The 20591-nt window shown below is 36.6% G+C and overlaps 1 protein-coding gene across 2 annotated transcripts in view; it reads right to left on the bottom strand.

Annotated features, from left to right (window-relative positions):
* GRID2 (glutamate ionotropic receptor delta type subunit 2) overlaps positions 1–20591 on the bottom strand; it is a 693323-nt gene that overhangs the window by 545136 nt on the left and 127596 nt on the right. For both annotated transcript variants that reach the window (XR_005601815.1, XM_039551427.1), the window contains exon 2: positions 5513–5668. Coding sequence is in view for 1 of the 2 variants with exons in the window: in XM_039551427.1 (XP_039407361.1) it covers positions 5513–5668 (156 nt within the window). In the remaining variant the exon portion in view is untranslated. The remainder of the gene's footprint in view (positions 1–5512; positions 5669–20591) is intronic.

The raw sequence follows: 20591 nt of genomic DNA, 5'->3' as shown, positions 1-20591 counted from the left end.
TTTGAAATTGTTGATGAAAATATGTTAAAAGTGCATCCTACTCATCCTAAACTAAGCCTCTATTACATGTCCCTTTTTTAGTTCCATCAGTGCTCACTCCTCCCCCTTCTCTGTGATCTTCTCCCATGCAACCACTGCCTTCCCAACTGTCAGGATGTTATCACCAGTGTAGCAACATCTCTTTTCTTAAGCTGTCAACACTTGGACTCCCATGGTACATTTATGCAGATTGGAGATCTGATTGATTTTGTGAGGTTAGCAAGACTAAAATGAGAACAAAGGCTGTGTAAGAGTAGTAGGCTCCTCACCCAGCACTTTGAGAACAGGGCCAAGTGCTGCAACTGCTGGTACATTATGAGAAAGCACAGAGGACAGGTAATTCAAACAATCTCCCACCGTATTTTCTGAAGTGCTCGTGATACAAGAATTTTGCAATTACAAACACTTCCAACCGTTTCTGATTTTACAAAGGACTTTTATATCATTATTGAAATGCTTCTCCTCCTTTTCTTCCTTGACTTTTTATAGCTCAAATCCTGCTTGATTTTTTTTCCTCCTCAGTATATCTTTTTGCATCAAAATCTATTTTACTGGGAAATAAAAAAGCATATCGGAAATAAAATGGAGGGCCAGTGAAGAAGTTCAACCCTGTAAAGATTTAATCTCAAACTGAACATGTACTGGTTAATAAAAAGCACAAGGAAGGCTCAGAAATCTGAAGAAATAAGTGACACAAAGTGAAAGAAAGTTTAGCAGGCCATGAAATCTGTGGATTTAAACAGATTTCTATGGTGATCAGAGAAATGGGAAAGGACAATCTTATTACACTCATCTAGTCCCGAAGGCCAAAGCAGATGTATCCATCAGGTTGTAATTTCTGACCATAAAACTTTGCTTGAATAAAATCCTGCATGTGACCTTCATACATATTGCTGCCCTACAAACCTCTGTTACTCTACAGCTGAATCCCATTTAGTTATGACTCACTGCCTTATTTACTTCACTGATCACAATAAGCTTTCAAAAGCCATTACGAAGGCTTGAGTTGGTGTCTGTAAGCATACTCTGGTGGCTAGCCTGAATGACAAAAAGGTTGGGTTAGGAAAAAAAAAGAAAAATAAGCCTCACATATTTCTGATTGCAATAGGAAAATGTGTCCAGCAAAGCTAATTTCAAACAACATCAGTCAAATCTATTTGTCATGTGTTATAGGTAACCTATAGAAGAAAATACTGGATTACTGTAGAATTATTTTTCAAGATAAGTAAAATGTGATATTGTCAAAAGAAAAAAAAAAAAAGTTAAGAGAAAGGAGTAAGATTAAAAAAAACCCACCAGCACTAAATGAAAAGCAAATATTTGCCAATGGATCTCCAAGGTTGACACACATCTTTGGCCGAGCTCTGACTACCTTCCAGATGCTGTGGATGCCTCAAGCACTGCAAACTCCTGCAGAGTTTGCTCCATAACTCTCGGTGTGCAAGTGGAAATGGCAGCATGAGGGCTGAGGAAACTGTGCTGCACAAGGACATGTGTCAGCAGGAGCCAAGCTATTACCTTTGGTCCAAGCTACCAAAGCCACCCCTTCCCCCCACTTGCCACAAAAACACAAAGGCCATCACATATTTTATATCAACCTTTCAGCTACTGTATGTCATATTACTAATGATAAATTAAGGACTGGAGGAAACAGCAGGCTCTGAACCATTAAATTAAAACTTTAATTATTAGCGTATTGAAGTAAGCACAAGCATAATAAAACTAACAGAAAGATAAGAGAACAGAGTAATTTTCTGACAAATGAGAAAATAAGTGTTGTATTTATTTCAACCAAATTTCCCAGTGAAAGAAAAAAAAGAGTCCATTGCAAAGAAATAGAGAAGCATGTCTTTTATAAAAAAATAATTACAGTTTAAGTGTACGTAGAACTCAAAACCTTTTGAAGTCCTGTCCCATCCCTATTTAAATACTGCTGTAAATTGGAGTCTCACAGAAAAGGAAATAAAGATTATACTAAAACACATTCTTAGCACCACTATGGATCTGGCTCATAATTCCTTGTTTCATAGTACTAAATCACTGACTTGCCACCATGCTAAACCTGACTATCCCAACTTCCTTCTGTGTCTATGTACAAAGAAAACTTCAGTTTCTGCTTTTCCTTTGTGGTACCTGACATGGGCACAGCATAAAAAAAGCCAATCACAATATTGTTCCTCTCTCAACCACACAAGCAAGGAAATATTTTGAGACACTGCACAGAAGAGAACTATAAATATTGTGCAGTATTTTGTATTGATGAAAGAAAGAAAAAGAGGAAAGAACCTGCCATGTTGGACATTTCCACAGGGATCACTGTGACTTAGCGACTGGGCTGCAGCTTCCACAAGGGCGTGGGATGCACCACACTTGCTGTTGGCCCTTTCTGTGGCCAACAGAAGGGAAGACTAACTTTCCTAACTTCAAGAATTTCACCTCCTATTTCTATGCACTGGAACATGCCTATAAATTGTCCCTGAGGGCACTTCCAGTGATATTATGGGGCATGTCATTCATAGGTCTTCTAGGATAAAACCACTCAGCTCTGCTACAGTATCATCACCCCAATCAGAGCTGTTAATGAGATGCCCTAAGGTACAAATGGAAGACATTTAAGGGCACTGTAATAGTTTATGAAAAACACATTCAGAGAGAACAACACAGTACTGCACAGCTGGCAATCCTCTCAAATTATTTATCTTTACATCCCAAAATCATTAGGAAGTGTCGGAGTATTTCTGTTTACATTGTTTGGGAGTTACTTGCCAATTTCACTAAAAGTGAAATAAAAGAAATAATGCAGGCTGTCCATTACTGCATTATGAAAAATAACTCTGTACCTAACGTCTTGTTTCATGAGGTCTTTGCTCATGACTTCTTGGCTTTTTGAAATTCACAGTCCTAGGCAAATTCTTTATCTTTCTTTATTGACGAAAAGGGCAGTTTAAAGACAAATTTAGACCATTTTTAGACCAATTTTAAGCTGTTATTATGGACCTAATGCTTTAAATAAGGATTTTACCAAGCATTAAAAGTTGGGTTTTTTAAAGGCTATTCTGTAGTTTATACTATAAAAAAAAAAGTCAAGACCTTAAAGAATTCCAGATATTGTGGCCTAAAACAATGCAAACTTCAAGCAGTTTATATAAAAACAATTAAAACAAACAATTAGTAAATTAAATAAATTGTATATTTTTTAACATTAGGCTCTGCTTCATAGGAGATTCCATGGACCTCAGGCTCAGTGCTAGGATTCCAAGGAAAGGGTCATGCTTGCATGAAACAGACAAGTTTGAGAATACTGAATGTCACACATTGAAAAATATGAGATTTAGCCTCATTCTAGTAATTCTTTTACAAATAAAAGACTGGAATGTCCTGAATGTTTAAATGAACTTTTTTTTTTTTCTGGTATTTAGTACAGTGCATTTTGGTAAGCATTTATCAAAGTTATAAACCACATAATATGTGACAAAAGTTAGAGTGGTCCCCTTCCGTGCTACTAACGTTTCTAGAAATATAATTAAGAGCAGAGGATGAGTGATGTAAAGATACAGAGAAAAGGAGAAAGGCAAGAAACTGGTGCAAAGTACCTGAAATATTACACTGCAGCTTCTGCCTGTATTCAGTTCAAATAAAACACATTAACTGTGGTAAAATATTTTAACAAGCAAAATGTCACAGATATGTACATGCAAAAGATGCAAACCTTTGTTCTTCACTTGGATTATTCCAAGCAAAACACAGGGCCCTTAAAAGATAGGGAATATATTTGCTAGGCCTGTAGCTGCATTTGACCATGTATTCACAAGAAACAGTTTTTACTGGAAAATAGTGAACTCATCAATATTGCAACAGACCTTTCGTCTCCCCAACAGATGGTAATGAAATTTACGTCAAATCTGATCCATTCACATTTCAAATGTTGACTATACCAAGATACTTTCAACAATGACAAACACAACTTTTGCATAAAATAAATAATTGAATACTGAAATATTAGGTCATTAACTCTTTTGGAATGCTCTACTTTACTAGACACTTGCAGTTTCTCTAAATCACTAATAAATACTGTATTTGAAGCATAATTTCATTAAATAGTTTGCAACTACTCAACCACAATGATACAGGAAATTAATTGCTAATTTTCAGAGTTAATTAATGCTAACCACAGAGCATCAGCTAATATCATCCATCCTGGATTTAAAAAAAAATAAAGAAAAAATGTAGAAAGCATCTTTAAAAGATGGAGCTCACTTACTCATTTTCCCCTCTGAATTCTAAAAGTATCGAGTAGTTCCAGTTTCTATGTCAGCCTTTCCAGATGGAAAGAGATGGAATTGATTCTAACCGGAATACTTTCAAAATCACTTCTTTTTCTGCTTCAGTTCTATCAAGCACAGACTGCAATGCTTCTTGTTACATAGATCTATCTACTGGTAAAATTTAACAGAAGAAAATTGACTAAATTACTAAATTGTCAAAAATTAAGAATGTCATTGGTAAAAAAACAAAATAAGCACTAAAGGCTTTTTCAGTAGCATTGCCTTGTCAATAACCAATTGAAGCCAAACCTTTGACTACACAAATATTGAAGAAACTATTTGCGTATTTCCCTTAAATCTCAATGTCAATACAGAGCCAATAATGATATAGAAAATCATCAAAATTTACTTTTGTTGTTAAGAAAAATTTGGTAATATACCTTCAGTAAATAACTTTGGCATCTCAAGCAGCTGTTAGTGTGCCAGAACAGCAAAGAAATAACAAATGCTTAAACCCCAAATTTGAATTCGTATTTCTAAAGACTTCTTGAGCTGTTTTTCCAGAGAACTCCTCAGTCACACCAGTGATTTACTAATCCAGCTCAGAGGGATTTCAAATATTATTTTCTGTTATCATCCTGCCACTATTACAGGAGCCCAAAGTAGTGTCATCATCCCTTGTCCAGTAATTGTGGAATGACACAAAGGTCAGGCTAAGAACAAAATCATGTTGGACACAGTCAACTTTCAAGTCACCAGGTTATCGTCTCATCCTTCCTTTAAAACATGTAACTTTTTCGGGCGTGCAGGCTGAAAAAGTTACCCACACAACAACCTATGTTTCCCAACAAATTGCCATTAGTTTCACAAAATTAAATGAAAAAGTAGCAAGAAGTAGTCATCATTTTGACAGTATCTTCAAAACAGGCTGGAAAAGAAGAACGATGTAGGCAAAGTGTGTCTGACTTCTTTATCACATTTCAACAGCCTATACACAGAAAATGGATAAAAGGTGACTTTATAGCTAAAAGTCACTATGACCAACACAAACCAAAGCAGCTAAATCCAAAATTAAATGTGCTATTTGATATTACAAAAAAAAGGAGCCAACAAAAATTACGAATTCCCATAAAGCTAAGAAACTATCAGGGTAATATTTTACATGTCACTGCAAAAACAACAGCAAGAAATCTCTTCAGTTGTCCTACCTTCTTGAACCGCCTGGAAAGGATTGTTGCCATCCACAAATGTCACTGAACATGTGATTTTCTCTGTTTGTAAGATTTCATCATTCTGGTTGAGATCAGCAACTGCCATTCGAAAAACTTCCTCATCTTTTTTGGCAGATTCATCAAAAATCGCCCCTGTGCAGACAAAAAAAAGAACAAAAATCACATTTCACCTTTCACCTGCAGTATCCCAAAGTATTAATCATAAGCACTTAAGACATATTTTGCTAGAACATCATCCCTTTCTCACTCCTTAAGAGCAGTTCTCTCTATACAGAGCCCAGAAATTGCTTCACAATATACACAATTTTTACATTTTGACATAATTTAAGACATAAATTGAAGAGAAGCATTGATTCCAGCTAGAAATATTGGGGAAAAACCAGTTAGGCACAAAGCAAATTATCTGTATAAGAACATGGCCATGAAACGAAAATTGAGTTTCTTCCAAAAGTGCCATTTAATATATGGAATGACTACAGTGAGCTAGAATATACATTTAACATCATGTCTACTGACAATTAAAAAATATAAAGTTCAAACAATGTGAGACTAAGCCTAAAATGTTAGCAGCACTGGGTAAATGAGATAGAATTGTCACCCATGATCAATAGACAGGTCAGCAGCCAATATAAATTATTTCAGGTGTAATACCTATAGGATCTGCAAAACAACAGTTCCAGCTAATTGTCTGACTCTTGAGGCCAGTAAGTTAAATTTAAATGGTTAATTAAAATAAGTTCTGCCTTTAAAAAACTCATAGAAAGTGAATGTTCTGTCTGTTTCTTCACAACATTTCACAGAACATTGTAAACAGGGAACCAAAACACTCAAGAGGAGCTGGCAGAGTGAGAGTACCCAACTCCCATTTAGCCAATTCTTCACGTGTACTGAAAAAGAACTCCAAGACTGATCCAGAGGTTTTAAGCTTTTTTTCTTTAAACCATAGGATCACCTTTAACATCACTGATTTCCTATTATTTTACGCTTTCTTTTTGTATGAACTATTTATCCAGAAATAAGCTCCAACTACACTGTTATAGTCCTATGACAAATGCTAGATTGTTTAAAACCTTAAAATCAAGGCTGTTAGATTTTCAAGCACCTTTAAAAGCTTTCATTTCCAGGCAGTAGATTAAAGAGACAGAAGGGCTGGTTCAAAATCAGACTTCTGAAAACTGTGTTTATTTATTTTTGAGGGTCTGCTGTCAGTACAGAACTCAGCTAAGGCAGTGAATGTGTTGAGGCAGACAATGACAACAGAAAATAGTGATCATTGATGACTCCAGGTAAACTCCTGCAATCAGTGCTGGAAAGAACTGACTGCAATTCATTTAGAAGAAATGGCTACTTTAAGATAAATAAACTTCATACAAAGTGTTTACTGTGTTTTTCCCACTGACCTCCCACACTCATCTCCCTGCCAGCACCACTCATCCTTCATGAACATCATCTCCTCCTACAATCTGACCGCTTTGACTCCAGCATTTTCCCTCCTGAAGCTCCTACCATCTGGAACAGCTGTTCTTTACCTCTCCACCTCATTCACCTGTCATCTCTGTGCAAATCTCAGCTGAGAACATTCATTTTTCCCCTTGCCCCTGTTCCATTTTCCCTTGTTTTATTTAGCTCCATAAAGCAAAGCTGCACATGGCTGAGAACATGCTTGGTATGCAAGATGTTACAAACCCTGTTTTCTCCACAAAGACAGCTATTTGTGGATACATGTAGCATTTAAGGGGACAAAAAACTGTGTCCAAGACATGCCTAAACATGTTTCTAACCTCATGAAACTCAAACCAAACCCACAAAGGCTTCATTTTGAGGTTACACCTATACTAGTGATAATGACATAGCCCTGCAAGCATTTGAAGGATGGCTACTAAGTAACCAGGGTAAAATTAAGGGGGGAAAAAAAGAATTGGAAAATAATTATAGTAATTAGTCAAATTCTATCCCTGTAGTGTAATTCTGTCATAAATGCTACACTGTAAAGAAGTGAACATACATGGATTTCATACACACACACAGGACAGCTGTCAACTGTGTTGCAGAACAGCACGGCAAAACAAAGATCTTCCAGCCAACACTGCCGAGTACAGCTTCTTATTCAACAGATGGGAAATGTCATCTGAAGCCTGGCCTGGTCCCCAAAACAATTCAGGTCATTTATTGAGTAGAGGATACAGCAAAGTCCCAGGTAACTAGTTTTCTCTTGTATGTGTCATCATAAAAATCCCCTTCAGCACCTTTGCCCTTTCACTGGCTGCTGCCAAGATAATCCTGGGCTGGTGAATCCATCAAGGTTTCTCAACAGAGAAACCTTCTTGACAATCTTCTCTTTCTTTCACACACAGATATTCCTGATAAACTCCTATGCTTTTTCTCCGGTTTCTCAGCCTGAAACAAATCCTAACTCTATCAGCATCTGAAATGTAAGGGACTAGGTTAGATCAAACTCGATGTTGTTTTCACAAATGCTGCTCTTTCTCACTTGAGTACAATGCCTCCATTTTTGCTCTGACCGCTGCTTATGTTTTTATAGCTCCATGTTTCAGATGCAAATTTCAAAATTTCTCCTGCAACCAATATTGTATCTGACATTTTAAAGAAACTACCTCACAGAAATGACATCACACACATTCTAGTGTAGGAGTATCTCCACAGGAAAACACATACAGGTGAATTGCAAAAATTAGTTCTAAACATAGTTCCTGTCTAAGCATCCAAGCAGGAATTAGATTGTTTTCCTTCAGAAACTCAGGCCTCATTCATTAGAGTATCTAACTTCTCTACGCAAAAACTGTTTTAAGATATAATAAAGATTGCACTGTTCCTTTCAGGAGATGGCAGTGCACAGCAGCACATGCATTACAATTTCAAACAGCGATAAGAGAAATTTTATTACATAATCGATTCTCAAAATTTAGTTTCAGTTGTTATATAAAATTGAAAACGAAAAAACAAAAGAAAGCCAAGCCACAAAACCCCTGAATAACTTTTAAATTGTTACTATTCCCATATATATAATTTTATGTCCCTCTTTCAGCTGTATTTCATGAGTCTATATATGTCTCTGTATTACAGAGATAGATGGAAGGGATATTATTTTTGCTTGTTTTCTAAAAGAAAATCTATTTCAGTGAAAAGATGGAAGGGATTGTTCACATTGTGTTAACATTGCTGGAATATTTCCCTTTCACTGTAATTTCAGAAATTATCCTCTAGTAAACAGGATTGATCTTTCTAATGTGAAACAGGTATATCAAAATTTTTACATCTAGCTCCTTTAACTTTTACCTAGGGGTTAACTTAAACCTTATGTATAAGGTATGATTTGCTCTTGCCAAGGCCTGAAGTCTGAAGATTTTCTGTGTATTCTTTCAAATACAGTCATTCAACCAAGTCAAAAAACCCAAATGAACAAGTAAAAGTTATCAGACTTTAAAATTACTTCCATAGTGAGACCTGTATGCTCTCTCATTTCTTCATGTAGAGCTGGAAATGAGAGAACTGGGATGACCACAGTACTTACTTGGAGCACATGTCTAGAATGAACCCTTTTGGCCATAAGAAAAATTGTTACAGAAAGTAATAACAGCTGAGGAGGAAAAGCAGATTATTTCTATAGATACTGTAAGACACACTAGAAAAATGATGCAACACTATTTACAAAGGGAGAAAGTCTTCAAAATTATACAAAAGTAATGCTGTTCATTTTTCTTCCACCCCCACTGCTCATCTCAGCTAGAAGTGGCCTCACACTAAACATGTCATTTCTAACTATGCTCAAGGAGCATTCCCACGATTGCATCAAGAGCCGACATGCTGACACAGCAACTACTCTGCACCAGCTTCCCCCTCCTGTTTTATTAGCATGTCATTACTTTCAGCTTTATCTCAGAATCTGGATGAGGACAGCACAAACATAATTCTCTTCTGGCTTTTTAAAAACCCTCAGCACATCAATAACGTCATGTGGTTTAGCAGAGAATTCTTTGCATTCAGCCATGCCACCAGAAATCTGTCATTTTAAGTTAATATAGACAAAATTAGACGAATGCTCAGTAAGTTCAGATACTGATAACATCATTGGAATGGTTTTTCAATGATCCCTTGTCCCACTGACCCATACACACAAAAAAAATATAATCCAAATTAAGTATTATCAGCTATTTCTAGAGCGATTTGAGCAGTCTTGTGGAATCAGTCCAGAAAACAAAAGTGTGAGAGAAATGCATCATGATGGCAAGTGCAAAGCAGGAAGAGATTTAAACCACTGCTTGTCTTTCTATCAACTAAGAAAGGACAAAGACCGCTGCTTGCAATGTTCTCACGTATTATAATTTTATTACATATGGAAGTGTGACATTTCTGGACCTCAGTGCCCCATACTACCCTCAGAAAATAAAGTACCTTATTTCAAAGAGGAGGAAGAGCACATGGATTAAATACCATTGTGAATTGAGGTCACAGTTCAATTTCGGCACGTGTTTGATTTTCACCTCCTAACATTGCACACACACCCCTCACCAATAAAAACCATATATGCTTTGCCCAATAATTTACCAGCTCATTCCAGGAATGTTTGGAGAGAAAAGGAAGCAAACGGGAAAGTGTATACATAGGAACTTTTTGAGCAACTCTCTCATGTTCTCAGCAGCTCCTGATTCTGTGACAGTTCTCTGAGCCACTGGTATTGCCAACATTTTCCAGTGTCTGAATCCAATTCCACTGTATTTTCTCAACTGCTGCAATTGAATTATTATTCTGAATGAGAAACTTAACACTGCTGCTGGGAGAAGGATGGCCATGCTGTTAATGCTCAAAACAGGAAGCTGGGAGTTTTGACTATTCATGGCAGATCTCATCTGAAATGTCCTTCAGATCTATGAGCTCCTTGCCACAGGTCCGGCTCCACAATATGAAATAAGGATATGAGACACTAATTTCTGGAGGCCTCAGTAAGACTGGTATTTGAGAACCTCAGATACATTGTGCAATCAAATCTCATGTTATTTCTAGGCCACGTGAAGGTCTGGTTGGGAAAATGTGTATCAAACTCATTCATTTTTAACTACAGTGGCAAATGCCTGGCTGTATCGCATACTATCATATCTGATTTACTGAATATATCCATACAGCTTTAGTAGGCCAATTATAATGGCATTATTGTCAACAAAGAGAGGGACTGCAGGAGTTTTAGAGAGGGGCTGCAGTAATTTAGCAGGAATTTAGGAAGTCACATACAGAGACTTGGCCTTGTGCATGCAGCTCCCATTACCATGGTATTCAGCATGCCCTCATACAATTGGACCCTAAATTTCATTGTGACACATTTAGAGCTGCTGTTAAGTTTCTCTGTTGACTGATAGGCAGCTGAGTACGTGCAATCACATCTGATTTTGCCAATGAAGGGAAAACAGCGTCCTTTGTCTTTGTCTTTTAAGCTGTTTTAGAAACCCAATAGAAACAGTACTGTAAGCTTAATTTTGTCATTGCAGCATAAAGGCAGTTGAACTCCTCTGCTTCCTGTATCAGGAGGGAGTTCCCAGCAGATATGTCCTGAGCCACCTCGCACATCAGGCTGCAGATGCCAGCCACGGTACAGGGCTTGGCCACTGAGCTCCCCAGCGTGTGGGGAGCACGGCTGGCTCACCTGGGGCCAGCGTGGGGCTTTAGCTTAGGGCACAGTCAATCCTGCGCATCTGGAATCGTCAGCCTCGTGTGTTTGCTCCCCAGAGCCTCCCTACTCTGCACCACAGGGATCTCAGCACCAGAGTGCATCTAGGTCAAGCTGAAATTTTTGAAAACACTACTTGTTTGTTCATTTTAATTTTTCAAGACTTTCACAGCTCCCATGATGACGTTAAAAGAGACAGCAAGATAGGCTGAGGAGCACCTGCACCATCTTCTGCAGAGAATGTAATGTCTCCATGTCCACCAAACTCTAAAGATAAGATTTGCGTTTCTACTTTATATATCTCTTATTTCAACGAGCACAGTAAAGACATTGAGCACTACCTTAGCACATATCTTCTACTATTTATCATCAGACACGTAAAAAAAATTAAAACAATCAGCTTAAGAGAATGTACTTGCCACACTAATGTATAAAAGTTCTACCTATAACTTTAGCAGCACAGATGAGATCAGAAATACTTCCCTTCAGTTTCTTGATTACCACTGATGCAAGACTGATCAAATAACAGAAGCATCAGGCCTACTGTCATCTTTTTAATGGACTTCTGTAAAGGTTTGCTTCTGATAGAGAGGAGCGGATATTTTTCCGGACCATGAGCAATGCCCATTTCCCTGACATCAGTAGCACTGAGTGACCATACATTACATATGCCTGTGTACAAATTGCTGCTATCTCCAGAACGCATTCCTTAAATAACAACTGCATCCATTTTTAATGGAATGAAAAAACCCCCCAACAAACAGCAAAATTATTAAATACAAGGTCCACATATAACCAGAATATGTGGAAAAAAACCCACCCCAAAACAAAACTCCCCATGTTATTTTCTAGGGAAGCCACCCTCCCTACAAATCTTGTCCTCCCTACAAATCTAGTTCTGCAGTCTGGCGTATGTACACAAATTGTACATTACTGGTATTAATTAGAGAAGCTAACTTTTTAGCTGGACATAACAATTAAATCAGACATTTAATGACGTGGAATGGAGAATGAAAGTTTTCCCTGTTCCCACCCAAGTTTAGCAAATGCTTTTTGAATGCACAAACCTAAACTTAGGTATATGAATAGTCTCTCTCAAGTTACATCTGGAAACAAGACTGCTGAGCTTCATACAGTGCTTCCAACTTTGTATGGCACCACTTACCTGAACCATTACCCAAATCACAGTCCATTTTTGTTCCTTTTATAAGCACTTAACCCATTTTCAGAACAGCTATATGACTGGAATATCATGGAAGTGATAAAGCAACTCCTTCCCTTTATTGTTTTCATTTTCTAACTTGAAATATTTGAAACAGAGGCAAATGAGGAATTTTACAGGTGTTTCAATCCTGCAAATTGCTAGAGGCAAAGTCTGTTTAAAAGACAGTCAGAAAAGTGCAGCTATCACCTAAATACAGAAATGTCTCTCCATTCTTCTGCCAAAACATGGTTGTTTTTCCATGTCCCAATCTCACAGTAAAACAACCGATGCAGTTCCGCTTGGCTTTGAAAACTGATACTTGTTTTAAATTATTTGACTTCAGGAGGGTATCCCATTGTATTACACCTTGTCCTTTTTGTTATCTCTAGAGTATCCCAATCAAACTTTGGAAGTATGGTGGCTTGACAGGTTGACAAATTAAATAAAGACTTCACTTTTTAAGCTTTTCTGAACAGATTTACATGCAGTGGGAGCCAGTGCTTCAGGTGTTGTATGTCAAACCTATAAATTATAAGGTGATAGAGAATTTCTAGGTAAGATGAAACACAAGCCTGAAGATATGGAATCAATTGTCTTTGCACTGCCTTAATTTAATTTTAATATGATTGGAAGCAGTCTGGAGTCAGTTCATTTGCACACAATAGGTGCTAGAGTTCTCTGGAGCTCAAGAATTTTTGAAAATTACTGTTCTGACAGTTTGCAAGACCAGAATGCATATGGAATTTTTTCTTCTGTTTAATTCTACAAGAACATTGTGGATACACATCAGTGTCATTGGGAATTATGTTCACATTTGGAAAGAACAGATTCTAAGATCTTATCCTCCTTATTTACACTGTCTGTCAGGCACATATGCAGAAGCACAAACTCCTTCCAATCACCATTGAATTATTTTAAGCTCATCCTGACAGATATTTCTAATTGTTCTCAAGTTCTAAACCATCATTTTACACTTATATTTAATGTAGCAAATGGTACAGTTTGTCAAAATCATCTGCTGAGTCTTGTTAATCTCATTTAAAAAACAGCTGTCATTTGCCAGTCCCTTTTGCTGATGTGTTATTGTTGGCTACCAAGTACAAGAAGGAGGAATACAGAGGGAGAGGAAGGCAAAACATTGTAGTCCTACCAAGAAATGCATTTTGTAGGATGTCATGAATTGGAAGGGACCCACAAGGATTATCAAAGTTCAACTCCTGGCCCTGCACAGGCCAGTCCCAAAAACCATATCATGTGCCATCAATTTTGATGCTTTTTTTTCTATGCAACATATAATCAATGGCATCTTAAAAGGCGACTCTGGAAAATCTCTAGCTAAGTAATAAAGTCCCTTCCCAATTGCTTGACATTCTCATTGACTTAAGGAGTCCTCAAGTAGAAAAGGGGTGTAAAAACTACTATATCAAAGAAATAACAATTGACATACACCTTGTTTTTCTTTTTAAGAGCCAACTAATTGATCGCACAAATTGCAGAGCCACGAAGTATTCGTTCCTGCAGACTGAAAAGTGCTGCACAAGCACCTGTTGTGCCATTGGAGACCACTAACTACTTTTGTAAACGCAGCAGGGCACAATATTATCATCATATAAACAATACATTTTATACACAATGTACCTTTCACAGCGTAAGTGTTAAGATATCTTCTGTGCACTGTTCCACTATAAACTTGATGTGGTGATTAACTACAGTGATAATATCTTCACATTCATTATGCAACAAATGAGCTGATAATAATGAGAAGCTTTTCATGTTTTCTAACATATCCATAACTATCAAGTTAGGGTCTAGCTGTGAAAAGCATCTGGTTTGGTAGATATACTTGCCATATTATTAACATCCCATACAGAAAGCTAATGTGATTATCATAAATTTACTGTATGGTATCCACATTCTTGAAAAGGATATTAAAAAACAACCTTATGATGTATTTTCAGAGCTTGCTTAAATGCTGGTTTAAAACCGCAGCAAACACTGATTCTATGTTCTATTTCATCAATTTTATTAGCCCCTACCTGTTAATGAAAGAACACTTCAAAAAGCGTCAACAAGGATGACTGTATCCTAAAAAACAACTCCTAAACAGTTGTTAAGCTTTTGTCGTTGCCTACCGTCTTCCACTCTCATACTTGTTGTTCTGCCTTTGTGTACAATTCTGCTTTGTAATTTTTGAAAGACAAACTAATGCTTTAATTAGTCAAATGATGCAGACTGCTAGGTAGAGATGAAGAGAAGTCTGCTGCCAAACCATTTCTTTATGACATGAGGCAGCCGTAGCACCTCACTCCTGTAGCAGCTGAACTTAGTGGAGAATGAGGTTCCAAATCTCCTGGAGATTTTGTTAATACACAAACATATGTCTGCGTACACACACACAGATGTGAAAGTGCAAAGATTAGAGCGTGAGGTTTTTCTGGGGGGTGGGGCACTTTTCTGGTTTTTCCTTCCTATTTCACTTGGAAATTTCACAAGCCTTTTGCTACTAACAATTTAATCATTTCAAGGAGTACAGAAGCCTGGCTTACAAAACTGAAATACAGGTGTTGACACTGAATATTGCCACTGGGAGGGTGTTCCAGGGATAAGGGATTATTTCTTGATTACCACACGGTGTACAAACTCAGCCTCCTCTTCCCTCTAAAAAAATAAGACAGAGGTGCTGAGTCATCATGCCACAGACCCACAGAATGGTTTGGGTTGGAAGGGACCTTTAAAGACCATGGGGAGGGACACTTTTCACTAGATCCAATGATGGAGCACGCACAGCTTGTCTGAGTACAACAGAGAAGTACAGACAAGTAACCTTTAAATATATAGCTTTTTAAAATCTATCTGATACAATGTGTAGTGATATGAATGCCATGGCTAAGAATTAAATAACACAGGGAAGAAAGCAGGAATGAGAAGCTGTTTTATGAGCCTGACTGAATATGCAAAAGCAGACTCTGAAAATAATCTCTCTCTTAAACAGCTCTTCTATTCTGCTGGAAGAAAGACATTCAGCAAATTTACACATAGACATGGAATTTGAATGGAAATGAGAGCAACCAAACAAATTAGTCCATTTTCTTGCAAGACAGGACAGGACTACCTTGTAGAGAGCAATTTATATCCCAGTTGAAAATTAACATATGTAACTTCTTTCACTCTTATTTCACAGAGAGTAACAAATCTGGAATCAATCCATTTCCAGTTTCAACACAAAAAAATCACATCCAAAATTGCCCCAAGAAATAGCCACTTTCCAATAAATAGTACAAATTACCCTCTTTCTACAAACAGGATTCTTATTTGCTTCTCAGTACAGATTTTGCCGAGCTAGTGTTATTCCACTTAATTATAATTTTTTAATTTTATCATTTTGGCAAAAGGACAACACGTGGCTCAGAAATTTTCTTTGAAAATATTCAGGACTATGGGCTCAAAGTGCCTTCATGATCCAGGATGTTGAATACTTAAATTCTTTGTCACTTTCCATAGAAGGTGATGCCTATCATCTTTGTATTTCTTATACAAGTTTGATAGAATATTTTCTACTTTCTCAATTCATCATTTACATGTGTGTATAAAAAATAGATTCTCAGAAAATATCTCTCAGACAAGTGACAAAATTTTTATCTCAAAAATTTCACCCAATAAATTATTGTAATGCAGTTTCCATTTTGGAACAGGCAAAATAAGAAGTGGAGAGTAAGAAAAAGTTAATGTCATCCTACATGAGACACATTAGAACATGACCAAAAAGTCCTGCTTTAAATTTCTTCAACTCTCTGCTGCAATTTAACTTCACCCTTTGTTCTAATAACCCTACTGTTCTTCAGAAATACAAAGCTCTTTGAAAATGATAACACTATCATATGAAATGCCTGCAAATTCGCATTTCCCAAACTTCACTGTAAGTCAATTAAAAGCCCAAGTTCTTCAAAAGAGCAGTTTCTAGGGTACAATAAATGTCTGAACATTTTTTTTTAATCAACACAGAATTTCTGATTTTAAGACAGAAACTCTGAAGAATGAAGAACAGGTGTTTCTTCCAGTGGCTTCTTTAATGTTAACCTCCAGATCCACATTTGGAATAAAGTTTAATCTCCCTAAGATCACAAATACTTTTGAGAAACTAGCCCTGGCTTTGGATTTTTTTAATGAGACGTAGAACTATATGTTTGGTTTAAGTTATCATCTGTCAAGAACAACTTATAAAAAGCCATATGCAAGTGAATAATTACTTTCCCATTTTAGAGATTAAGGAATATTAAACAGATGTGGAGTGACTTGTTCAGACACTCCATAATTAGTTGCCTGTCAAAATTAGAAGAATCTAATAAAAACCTGATTATTCAAAGTACCTATCTTTATTTCTATCACTTAACACAATCTTGGAACACTGATATTAAAATAACAGTAAGTATGTTATTATTATAGCTCCCACTTTATCTGAAAATTTCATTAGAAAAGAGACTTAGTTTGCTTTTTTTTTGGTTGGAGATTTTTAGGAAGAGAGGTTGTAAGTTTTGGTTTGTGTTCTTGGTTTGGATTTTTATTGGTTTTTTTAACTGAAGTGGCTCTAAACTGAAGGTGACAAAAATGTGTTTAATACCTTCAAAATCATTCTAACTTGAACAGACTCGAAGTCGAGTAACTTAGGCAAAGACTTTCTTTTACATTTTAAGACCTCATTTAAATCAGGAAAAAAACGCAAGCTGGCAAGTAGAAAAAGAAAATAAAAATGAAATTATATCTATTTAAAAAAACCCAAAATAAAACAAAGAACCAACCAAGAAAAACTGTGTCATTAAGCATATTCAAATTTAAACTTGCAATTTAGAGACCTGAGCACAAATAAAAAAACCTCCAGAAGTTATACTTATGGAGGTATAAATCCTGTTCTTATTGCTGCATGATCTCTACTGATCCATTTAAGTTTGTGAGAAGCCAGCCAAAGTGAGAGAGAAGTGTTTTGACAGCAGCCAGTTGTAGGTAACAGATAATTTTGAGAAAATTTTGTTGTTTATTTACAAAAGTGGGAAAAAGAGAACAAGAAAACTTCCACTATAATAAAAAATAGCTTTTCTCTTTAACAAAACATGAAGATAATCTGAAATAATGCCAGCTACTAACTTTCTGAGAACCAAGATCAAGGTTTTGTTTTCCTCTAGTCAGCAGAACAGTACCTGTAAACAATGTGCATTTTATTTTCTGTCACATGTGATAAGCCTCCAAGTAATAAATAAACAGGGAAACCCAGGAAAGAAGAATAACCTTCCTACTATTCCTGTAATCACTTTTAGTATCAGCAATTCTCCCAGCTCACTAGCTGAAGAAAAAACATTTCTTATGATCTACTACTGCAACTTTGAGAAAACAATCCCAGTAGTCACTTCAATATGAACATTAAAGGAAATTAGGAAATTATTTTACAAAGCAGAAGGACATGTTACATTCAAGCCTAGAATCTAAATTCTGCTCTCCTCTACATTTAAGTACTCCAGTAGATAAATTTAGTTCCATTTTCCAGCCACTTCTGCCTTAACCAAGTCCTTTCATGGTTTGGGAAAAGAAGAGGAAACTTAGCTCACATTGACTTTGCCTACAGGCCTGTCACATCACAGACAAAGCTTTAAAATTTGTCTACAGGTTTTGAATCTCACTATTATCGTATCACTTAATTATCGTAGGACCATTTTAATTAGTTATTACTGTATTATTACCAATTAATACAGAATACCTTGAGTATATTGTGGCACATTTTATCTGGGAGAATGTGTAATTACTTTGTCAAATTACTCCAAAAGACTACACCAGAATTCTACCTAATATAAATGCTTTTGCACCCATAACTCCCAGTATTCAAATTCCTAACCAGAGGTTAGCAAAAACCCTGTACAATTAAGCACTCATACAGGGATTCCCCAGCCAACTGTGCCAAACACAACTTGTTTCTTAGAAGATTTTTTTTACATCTCTCATTGGCCTCTTTCCAAGCAAGAAGAGGATATCTAAATATTCTGTATTAGATCTCAGCTGCAGGCACGACTCCTAATCCCTCATTTTTAAAAGCAAGTACAACTTTACTGAGGTCATGATTTTCCATGCTAGATCATCACTGTACAATAATTTACTCTTTATAACAAAGTGCAGCCAAAATAAGATAAAATTTCTGAGAAAAAGGAAAACTATACTACCCAGGATTTGAGAATTACGTACATGTTGCATAACAACAGAGCACGTGTACTTAACTGGCCCTTTAAAAAGGGTAATATTAGTTGAAGAAATGGGACCACAACAAGTGTTCGCATCCAGATCTCCTCTTCCTTATCCTCTGTTCCAGACAAAATGTGAGTCTGTATTCAGATATGCAGCTCTAAAATCAAATTGTAGGTAGCAGTCCACATTTTCATGAACAAAATTCAACTTCCTGCTGCTTGAGGGGAAAAAAATTCAAGCCTCAAAACCAGTTAATATTCTACAAAGGAAAAGTATTTTTCATCAGCTTGACAGGGCAACCAAGAGGTATTTCCCTGATTCTGGGATCTTAGAGGATTTTCTTTCAGTATGACCCTTTCAGCCTCTAGTCATCCCAGTAAAACATCTCCTGATAGTTCCTTTTACAGGTTGAAGAAAAATAAGCCTTTCAAAGCATCTTACCACTCATACATAAGCATTTCCACTTTTCTCTTTTTTTTTTTCCTTTTTTTTCCCCCCACATACAGATAACATAACTTTGCTCTTTGGTCTTAGAAATAGAACGCCAAAAAAAGATTCCTTGAAACAAGGTAAAATTTAAATCAGACATTACCCTACCCACATTTCTCTTCCCATCCCTCCTTCACTTTCATGGGCTTTGTATCAATAAACTTTGCAGCAGATATATTTATAGCACTGGTAAAGCTGTTCTACTGTCCGGGAAGTAACTCAAAGTACCAGGATGCTGCAATGGTGGCTGGGACATTTTCATGGGACATGGTTTAAACTCCTGAGAAGGCACAAAACTGAGCAGACATCTTGAGCACTTTTTACAAGTTCTTTAACAACGTCCTAGAATACAAGAGGAAATATCAGGACCATTCCTTATTGATTTATTATTATTCTTTATCCCACTACAAAACACGTTCCACTGTGTTTCATAAGTAAGGGAGTTCACACATCTATCTCCTGTAGAAGATTCAGGGCTGTATATCCCATAGGACTTCCATTCAATACTTCTCTGCTTCCCTCAACTCAGGAAAGAGCCAGGTTTGAAAGCACACCTTTGTCATCAGCTATGCTTACAGAAGCCAGATATATTCTGGCTGAAGTTTCAGCCTTGCTCTTTGGTTATCTCAGAACAAACAAATAAAACACACATATGCAGACACTTCTGTGCTTCTGATCTGAGCCCCAGTAGCAGACACAAGTTTGGTGCCTGGGTAACTTCTTGACCTGTTTGCTACATGAAGCTATTCCACTGGAATAATTACCTGTCCTCAGAAGCTTTCACTTTCTATTTCTGCTCATCTTATCTCTCTCCTTCTGAATATACACAGAAAATGGGGAAGATGACTGTAACTCAAGCTTGAAGATGCATGACTTATCATATTTCACTTTAATTACATTTTAAAAAATCCCTCAATATTACTTCATATAAGGTAGAAGGGACATCTCCTCTCCTAGCTATGCAGGGTATATAAATAAAAACATCACTCTAAAAGGTCACATTGTTATGTTTGCAGTCTGCAATAAGCCATCCTGCATTACATGAAATTCATGAAACCTTGGATTAAAAAATGAAAATGCATATAACAAGCTCACAGAAGGGGAACACTGTATAGAATTATCATCTCATGCATACACACTTTCTAAAAGAAAGTGAAGAAGCTAAAGAACATGGTTTCCTGAAGAGAAATGGCATATCACATATTTTAAGCCAAGGCAGAGCCTTCTAAAAGTGTAATAAAAATTGGTCAGGTAGAAGTCATTTGAGGTTTATCAGCTCTATCCTAGAATGTAACAGGATGACAAGGCTAACAAAGACTAACTATTCTATTACAATTCTTCAGCAGTAGCATATAAAGCCCATTATGTATGAATCTATATCTCAAGCTCCATTTTTTAGAGATGGTTATAGACACAAAGGACAAAGACTCAAAAGTAAAAAAGCAGTACATCTCAAA

Source organism: Corvus cornix, chromosome 4 (assembly GCF_000738735.6).
Source record: "Corvus cornix cornix isolate S_Up_H32 chromosome 4, ASM73873v5, whole genome shotgun sequence".
NCBI lineage: Eukaryota > Metazoa > Chordata > Aves > Passeriformes > Corvidae > Corvus > Corvus cornix.
Note: the sequence above shows the minus strand (reverse complement) of the source record. Positions and strands in the feature narration are given on the sequence as shown.